We start from the raw sequence: 9,646 nt of genomic DNA on the forward strand, positions 1-9,646 counted from the left end.
GTGAAAGCCGATCCGGCAATCGACAGCACGAAGTTGAAGTATTTCCTCAGCGACCAGCACGGATCAGCTCTAGGCATGACGAAGCAGATATCGTCCTCTTTTGGAAGACCAAACAAAGTAGTTTCGCTTTCACAACGAAGCACACAGCGTCTTCACGACATGGCTGCAGCGTCAACAATACTACAGTGAGACTAAAAGTTACACCTTCTTTCTTTGCGTGAACATTTGGGCGCGCATTATGCAAATCTTCCCACATAGTGACGTAGACATGTGGGGGCGTGTTAGAACGAGTCGTTTTAGGTAGGTGTGGTTAACTCTTAACTTTTATAAAGAATATCTCTTTGGATTTGAGACTTTAGTCTTTGCAACTTTACAGATCTTCTTTATGCACCAAGAGCTTGTAACACTCCAAAGAGAAAGGAAAAATTGAAATCGCATCATATGACCCCTTTAAGCATGTTGAGAAACTCTGAACTATCTTTAAGTACACTTCAGTGAATTTTATTTCATTAATATTATATTATCTGTATGTACAAATTTTGTAAATGTATTTTTAACATTTGAAGTTCACTACAAGTGCGCATTCAGTACACTTTTTTTTTGTTTTTTTACACAAGTGCAGGCCACCCAGAAATGTTTCACCTCAAGCAGAAAATTCTGTCAATTTACTCACATTCATGTCATTCCAGACCTGTAGGACTTTGTTTCTTCAGTGCAACACAAAGTTATTTTGAAGAATGTTCTGGCCGCTCTTTTCCACATAATGAAAGTTAATGGAAGTCATACAGGTTTGGAGCAACATTAGAGTAAGTAAATTCATTTTAAATTGTAGGTGAACTTTTTCTTTAAATTCAATCCTCATTTATCAGAAGATATGCTAAAACTTTAGGATGGACATATGTGCTTCAGCTGTTCAAGACTGTTTGAGGTCAAATTCAATTAGAGTAATCTTCACCCCAGGCCGTTCATTCCTTGAGAAAAACAGAAACAGCTAGAATAATGAACGTCAAACCAATTTGCTCAAATGGGATGACCTCACACAGCAGGTGGAACACCCCCTGGGAAAAGACGGCGAGAAAAGTGGGCGGTTCGGAAATATATGAGCAGTGGAATTCAAATGAGAGAAATACAAATGCAGGGAACATATTAAGATTTACATGGTGGGATTCTTGTGGGTTTTTTGTAAGCTATATTTGCTTTTTAACCATGATGTTTTGAGGTCCCAAAGATCCCCAAACTGTATTTGTAAAAAAGTAACAATATTCATTTCAAAATTAACCTTTGGTTCACCATCAAATGAATTTAACATATTCCTCTGGCTTATTCAAAACCAACTACGAAGATGTAATTGAAGTCAAAGAGAAAGGTAGACATGAACTTTTCATACATTTAGAAGTATTAACCTGTTCAAGGTTAATAAAGGTATGTTTTTGAGCTATTCAAAAGGCTCTAGGGTCTGTTAGACCGTGAGGGTTAAACCCAGCCCTGCAGGGCATCGATTTGACATCATGAAATTAACTTTGAGCCCAAAACTTTTAAGTAAAACAGACAATTTAATAAAGGAATCACCAGCCGATTATAAATCCTCAGATAATTACAGCACATTATATGTGTTTACATGTTGTTTACTGGTCTTATTGCATGGGGTTTTCTTTGAATGTGCTCTGCTGTGTTGACTGATTACTGATTTTATTGCTTTGATTAACTCCTCAGATGTCCTCATGCCTTTCTCCCCCTCATTCTTGTAATTAAATATACAAACAGATGGCAAGCAGGTATTAAAAAAAAAGCCATGCTAAGATTCAAAAAGACTCCCTGATGAAATATTAAAGAAGACGTGATCTCAAACGTGATCTTAGCCACTGAAAAATCAATTGCAGTTAAAGATAAATAGATGTAACATATATATATAATGTTTAGTAATTTAAAAATGTTGTTTTATTTAGTTTATTATAACGGCTAAGATCATGTTCCATATATACATATACATATATGCATGTATGTATAGTTATTTAATAAATAGCAAATATTAAATAGTCTCATAATATATGAGTATTTATTATTTTCTAATTATTAAATAACCTAAAATGATTATTTTAATATTAAATTATTCCAATTACTAAAATTTTTAAATATTACAAGTTTTATAAAATAATACATAATTTCTCTCTCATTTATAAATTATATTTTATTTATTATTACATATTTATAATTTACATTCCATATTTTATTCATTACTATAATTTATTTGTTTTATTAAATACAAATAATATACAGAGAGAGAGCAAGTGAGAGAAAGATATTTTATAATTAAAATACTAATATTTTAGTTATTTGTTATATATAGTGCATTATAAAGTAAATTATTATTATATTATTAAAATATTATAATTAATAAATTATATAATTATTTAATACTAAATGTTTTAAAAAAGACGAAATATTTTCTCTTTATAATTTGCCTAATAAACACAAGTGACATCATTTCGTGTCTCACCTTCAATCTGATCACAAGACACGCTAGGTCAGGTGACTCAATGAAACCCAGTCCGAAAACCCTCACGCTGTCACAGTCGAACTCACGTACGTCACACAAACCGCTGTTCTCCAGATCGGTGATTTCTATTGGCTGACCTGAGGAAACCAAAGAAACAGACAATTTACAGCACATAAGTATACATTTTAGGGGTTTGTTCAAATACACTAGTTGTGGCTGCCATAGCAACTTCAAGTCTCTAGAGGCGTGGCCAATCAGAGGGGTGTGGCCTGTCAGAAGGGCGTGGCCTTGACACTGTAGTTTTACTGCTAAACACAACCAAACCCACACAAATAAATACACACACTTGCTTGGTAGAAAGCAATTTGGGGAGTAAATGGAAAAAGTACAGACTTGTGTGGGTCACAAGGTCAAAACCAATGTGTTCTTTATCATTCAACTCAACAACCTCATACAAAACCTCATAGAAAAAGCCTTTCAGTCGAATGAGCCTGCAAAAATGACAGTCTGCAGTCTACTCTTGGTTGATTCATTGAAAAGGCACTATGAGAGTCTTCTTAAACCCAAAAACTCCATTGTAAATTTATGTGAAGTCTTTAATCATGTGCGCTCTCGAAAATGCCCCGTCCTTTCTGAAAACAACACTCTAAAAAATGCTGGGTTAAATACAACCCAGTGCTGGGTAAAATAGGGACAAACCCAGCAATTGGGCTGTTTTGACCCAGTGGTTGGGTTAAATGTTTAACCCAACCTTCTGGGTAGTAACCCAACCGCTGGGTCAAAACAGCCCAATTGCTGGGTTTGTCCCTATTTTACCCAGCACTGGGTTGTATTTAACCCAGCATTTTTTAGAGTGCACCAGTGAATAAAGTTTACGAGACTCAAATGGAAAAATGCAACACCGGCAGTTTGAAAGACGCAGTCACAGCGAACGAAAGTCGTTTCAAAGTAAATTGCTGCTAACAAACAAACAAACAAAACAATCCCGGCTTTAAGCTATACATCAGGATTCTGACCTTGCCAGTCTGCGTTTGCCATTTAACTGGGAACAGATTCATTCTTCAACATTACGGTATAATTAGAGCTGGGGAAAATAACGTTCTCCATAACTGAGCTTCTTGAATAATGCAAACGAGTAAATACGAGCATGTTTGGGCATCTCGCAGGCCTTATAAAACACAACAACACTTAATATAGTTTCAGCGACAGGCTGAAATGACTGTACTGTGGCTGCATTATGCTTGATTAATGCGATTATCGCTCCCATCTCGGCTCATTTCAAATCAGTGTTTTTATTACCAGAGCATAACCTTATGTTCGGATCTCCGCAGGGTGGAAGTCTATTTAAATCACATATCTGCGACGCAAACAAAAATGGATGTACTGGGATGGGATGCTAAACTATAAGGCAGAAGTGTAGTAAATATCTAAAAATGGAGAAGGAAAACAATGAAAGATATCAGAGAAAACGATCCTTGGAGGAGAACAATTAAGCACAGAGTGAGTGCTAATGAATTTTAGCCTCATCAAAGAACCTCCAGATGGTCTCATTTTGTGTAATTTTACACTGGGTAAAAAAGTGATAATAAAATAATTACAAAAAATAAAATAAAATCGCCCCCTCAACACTGTTTAGGAAAGACATACTACCATCAGAGACCATTAAGTTGTTATTATTATTATTATTATTATTATTATTATTTTTAAAGAGAAATAGAAGACACATTTGTGAGTCATGCAATGAAAGTACCACATCTGATAAAGAAAATCTGCTATTAAATGTTTTGTTAGCTTAATAAAAATTTAAAATAATATATTTAAAAAATATTAAAAGTATTATTTGATGCTGCATTTTTCATGAACCTTTTAAAGGAGTTTATTTTTGCATGCATATTTGCATATTTATTTTTTTATTTATCAACCTATAGCCTGTCATATATATATTCCATTCAAGTATTTCTAAAAATTTGTAAGAATAAACTATAATATAAATATATTATATAGATGCAATTTATTAACATTTAATGGCATTATCCCATAAACGGTTTAAAACCATATAGAAGTTTACTTTAAACAACAACCTTTCCAAAATGTGCATATTTTTATGCATTTATCTACATATAGCCTGCAATATAAATGATATCAATATATTTTTAAAAATGTATAATTATAAACTATAATATATACTGTATATGCCATATTATATCATATCATATAATGTTTAAAATTATATAGAAATTTACTTTACCTATTTCCAAAATGCACAAGGCCTGTTTCCCCGATTCTTGTTACCTCCGACTCTAACAATTAGCATGTTATGTAACATCATGTGAAAATCAATTAGCAAACAATTAAAATGATATTAGCTGTTGAACCAAAGATCATTATGGCTTCAAAACAAGCCACAAAAACATGGACCTTAAAAAAAACCCTTCACTCTCACTGCAGGAATGCCACACATATACCTTCCTAATCGCCTTGGAGATCAAAAATTTCCAGCTCAGCAGGTCAGTGAGGTGATTTTCCCATGATTCACTCTGTTCCCGAGCTCCTAAAATGCAGATCTGAACCAGACAAGCCTCAAGCACTGACGCAGTGTACACACACACACACACACATACACACTGTCCCTGACCGGCCAGGAAGAGAGCATGAGAGATATTCAGGAGTTTTTAATCTCTGCCACAAGGGCGAATGCTGGTGCTTTATGTTTGAAGAGAAATGATAAATGAGGAGCAATGGGATGACTCACTGAACCTGCTCTATTAAAAAAAAAGATGAATCTAAGAAGAGTCCTTTCTACAGAATGTGACCCCTGCCTCACAGCTGAATGAAGGCAGAAGTGAGGTTTTTCAGATTGTTCCACTATTGAATGAAACCCAGATATGCACAGGTATTGAATCTGGTCTGATTGCCTTTTCTATGGACTTGATTTTCACTCTGCCTGGAATTATGGGAAATAAAAAGTAGTAGAGCTTCGTTCCGGACACCCTTCATGTTGGCAGTAATAGCATAAAATGTGCCACAAGACTGAGGAGAATATGTGATGTGCAGTTTTCTGGCCTGTGCGAAAATTGAAATTGAATCCCTTTGGTTCCTTTTCCCTCTCATTTTCAAATATTGAGATGAATCTAATGAACACACAGACTGAAAATGTAGCCAGGATGCACCATTTGTATATTACAGGAATCATTCAGACAAAATTAAAATTCTGTCATTTTTTACTCACCCTCATGTTATTCCAAACTCGTATGATGTTATTTTGTTGTTCATCAAGCTTGAAAGATCACTTTGAGCTCTCATTGCACAACGACAAGAGCTGCATAATCTTCAAAATATAGCTTATTCTGTTTCACGTGCAGAAAAAAAAATGACAACATGCGGTTTTGGAATGACATGAGAGTAAATAATGACAGAACAGAAGTGTGATTTTGGGGTGCACTGTTTGTTTAAGAGGGTCATGGGGCTGTATTAGTCCTATTATACCATTCATATTTCTAATTTTTGATTTTATTAATATTCTATTTTTGACATTATTATTTGTAGTATAATAAAGAAAAGAACAAAATTCGAGTCACATTGTCCAAATGAGCACCACAGTTCTGTGTATTAGCTAGAGCACATGTGTTAACAACTAAAGTTACTTAAGAACACTAAAAAAAGTTGTCATCTTGTAATAAAATGGTTATTAATTCAACTCTCTGTAAAAAAGTATCTTAAATTTTGGCCATCCAATCAAATAACGAATGATGAAAAGGTAACAGCAGTAATTATTTTCAGGAAATATCTTAGATACTTAAAATAGACATAACAAAGTCACCTGAGCTATGAATGAACAACTTCTGATCAATAAATCTCCTCTTGGACCACACCCTTTTTAGAAAACTTTCAAATGTTAAATAAAGGACTGATGGATGAGACACCATCATATCTAGAGTGAGTGATAACAAAGGTAGACATTCCCCAGCCATCCGAGCAAAGCGTCAAAGACAACTCTAATCCACAACTGTGTTCCCTATTCAAACCCCCTGCAGATACGTCACACAAAAAATGTTGCAGTACCCCATATGGCTGCTTATTGACAGCTATTCTGACATAAGTTCAGCCCAGGGTGTTTTTGATAATCAAGGATCCCTGGGGACCACATTTGAAGCAACAGACGGATGTCAGAATTATCACTTACTGATAGTAAGACTGCAGTCGTAAAAGCTGTAGCCTGGATAACACTGACATCCCCACTCTACACATTGCCCATTCAAATTACAGAAGTTCGGACAACGCAGGGCTGTTGCGATATCCTCCAACGGTCTGGAAGCTTCCTGAGAACGTTGGGTCCGGTTCTCCAACCACTTCCGTTCACATTCGTTCTCCAGGAAGGGTACAAGGGCGTCCTCCCAGGCTAAATCATCTTTCAACTGAAGATCCAGGATGCAGAGATCCACAGCTTCTTCCAGGCGCCGGCCCAGCAGACTCTTGCATACTGTGCCCACGGTTGAGTTCGCCAAGGCTAGTTGGCAGACCTCCAAAGCTTTGGCAGATGTGAGGCGACTAGGTGTCGGCCAGGAAGGGTGGGCAGCTGGACGGCTGGAAGAGCGGTGGTCATCTGGAAAGAAGTAGGCAAAACTTTCGAGGTCGGTCTGGCTTAGGGCCTGGACAGTGTAAACGGGCAGAAAGTCAAGGGTTTGTCTCTTAGGCCTTCCACCTGAGCTTGGTAAGGGCACCTTAGATTCATTCAAGCGAGGAGCGTCAACTTTAAATAATAAGTCCAGTTCTAACTCCTCTACAGAAGGAGAGTTCTCTGCCAGACCTTGGGACACCTGAGACTTTGGTTTAACACCTAATTCTGACACTTCAGCCAACGTCTCCCGCTTCTGGATGTTACGGGTGGAGACAGGTTTAAGGGTGTGCTCGGCAGTGGCATCTTTGAAGGGGAACAAGGACGTGTAATCTGTGTCGTCGTGAGATAGACAGCGAGAGATGGGAGGCGGGTTTAATTGGCCTTCGGAGGCGTGTGCTGAATGGAGGGACAGGCTGTATGCCTTTTGACAAGCACAGAAATTCCACTTTATCTCCTCATCCACGGCAGGTGGCGTGCTGTCAAACAGGCTCTCCCCAGGCGTAATCCTGACATGGAGAAATAAAACAAAAATATGACTGTCTCAAATCAGCCTTTGAATTAAGCCCTCAAGCACTACGTCAAGAGAGGATTTAGAGTTCGAGAAAGGTTAGCCCATTAGATTAGAGACTTTCCTCTGCTTTAATTATATTTGACATTAAAACGAGCAAATCAAGGTTAAATGGTGATGCAAACTCTAATCTGAAACCGAACTGCTATCCAAGTCTCCTATCTACGCTCACTTGTTTGGCAACTTTTGGACATTTTCAGCTTGTAAATGTGAGACAATTTTTGTACATATATCTGCACATTTTTGTGTCTTTCATAGTTCTTACCTGCATTATAGCTCCATATTTCTGACCAGGACCATCAGTTAAATCCACCTTTGAGCAAGGCTCTTCAGCTCCAGTCCTGGAGGGCCAGTGTCCTTCGAGTTTAACTCTAACCCTCACCAGACACACCCAAACAAGCTAATTAAGGTGTTCAGAATTACTTGCAAATTACAGAAAGGTGGCTTAAATTTGGGATTGGTACTAAAGTCTGCAGGACACTAGCACTCCAGGACTGGAGTTGAAGAGCCTCACCTTAGACGACCTTAGTGGCGCACCTCACGACAGACTTGGTTCTGACTAGATTTATTACCCAGCTTTAACTCAATAGCCCAGTTAAGTACCATATATCGTTTCTAGTGAAAATATAGATTGTATGGATGTTGAAAAAGCATCTCTCACCTCCAGCCCTGAATGAATTCCTCTAGGTCTTTGTCACGATAGCTTGTGCCTGCAGGATGATGGAGGTCATTGTGGCTGTTCCGGTCAAATAACCCACACAGGCCTCTGGTGGCGTTAAAGTCCTGACTTGGAGCCCTGACGGACAGACTCATTCCCCAATCACTGATGTCTGCTCGCACAAACGCCCCTGAGGCAAAAACGATCTGCAGAGGTCAAACGAAAATGACCTAAATTCTTACATTTTTAACGTTAAACATTAAACCAAAATCATCAAAATCAGGTCATGCTGACCCTTAAATATGCAAGGCAAATGTTTAGATAGTGTCAAGTACAGATTTTTATTAAAATAAAATGAAAAAGATGATAAAAAAAGATGGAGAAAAATTCTACAAAAGATAAAAACCTGTTTATTTATATTTCTTATTAATATATTTATCTACTTTTTATATTTTACAAAAATATAATTTAAAATTAAGGAATTTATTATTAATTTATATATAAAATATATTTGTCTTTCAATGTCTCCATGCATGCACTGGGTCTATCCAACATCATCAAAAATCATACTTCATCAATTAAACTTCAGTTTAGCCCAACTTCAATCATAAACTAAATTCACATGTTAGTAAAAGATCCCATTTCCCCGCCAGCTGGTTGTGAGGACATTAGTGGCAATTTGTCAAGAGTCTACATCAGAATATTACAAATCTAGATAAATTTAACCATCACAAAACACTTCCTCATTCAAAGTGTGTTACAGTGCAACAATGACAACATCTGCTGCACTGACAGACCGATGGTCTGTGGAGACCGAGCGCTTTAAAATCTTTTTGCAGGGAAAAAAGTATATTTTCTAAACAGTTGAGATCTGTGTTTACTTTTCAGAAAATTTCACCAAGAAATTGAAGCTTGAACTTCAAAGCAGGACTGAGATTTCCTGAGTTTGCAAAGTCAATGAGATATCATATGGTCTATTGTGTATTTATTTTATTGTGTCAAATCTAATATTTATACTGTGAGCAGTGTTGGGGAAAGTTACTTTTAAAAATAATGCATTACAATATTGCATTACACCATGAAAAAGTAACTAATTGCATTAGCTACTGTTTATGGAGAGTAATGCATTATGTTTCTTTTGGGTTACTTTTTGTCACTTGGGTTGGGCTTGCTTGTTTGTTTTTTAATAATAAAAAACACAAAAGTTACATTTTTGGCAACTGTAAGGGCCCTCTCACACCAAAAGTGAAATTAATGAGCCTCAGTCTGAAGGAAGTGCCTCTGCATCTCACTCCCAGGTGTGAC

The 9,646-nt window shown here is 36.8% G+C and overlaps 1 protein-coding gene across 1 annotated transcript in view; it reads right to left on the minus strand.

Annotated features, from left to right (window-relative positions):
• Positions 1-9,646, minus strand: part of LOC107600990 (von Willebrand factor D and EGF domain-containing protein) — a 70,526-nt gene that overhangs the window by 40,846 nt on the left and 20,034 nt on the right. Inside the window, exons 11-13 of the mRNA XM_016292994.1 lie at positions 8,345-8,547; positions 6,681-7,621; positions 2,498-2,634 (exon numbers count right to left, since the gene is read on the minus strand). Of these exons, the coding sequence (XP_016148480.1) occupies positions 2,498-2,634; positions 6,681-7,621; positions 8,345-8,547 (1,281 nt within the window). The remainder of the gene's footprint in view (positions 1-2,497; positions 2,635-6,680; positions 7,622-8,344; positions 8,548-9,646) is intronic.

The sequence above is a fragment of the Sinocyclocheilus grahami genome, unplaced genomic scaffold (assembly GCF_001515645.1).
Source record: "Sinocyclocheilus grahami isolate Dianchi unplaced genomic scaffold, SAMN03320097.WGS_v1.1 scaffold295.1, whole genome shotgun sequence".
Lineage (NCBI taxonomy): Eukaryota > Metazoa > Chordata > Actinopteri > Cypriniformes > Cyprinidae > Sinocyclocheilus > Sinocyclocheilus grahami.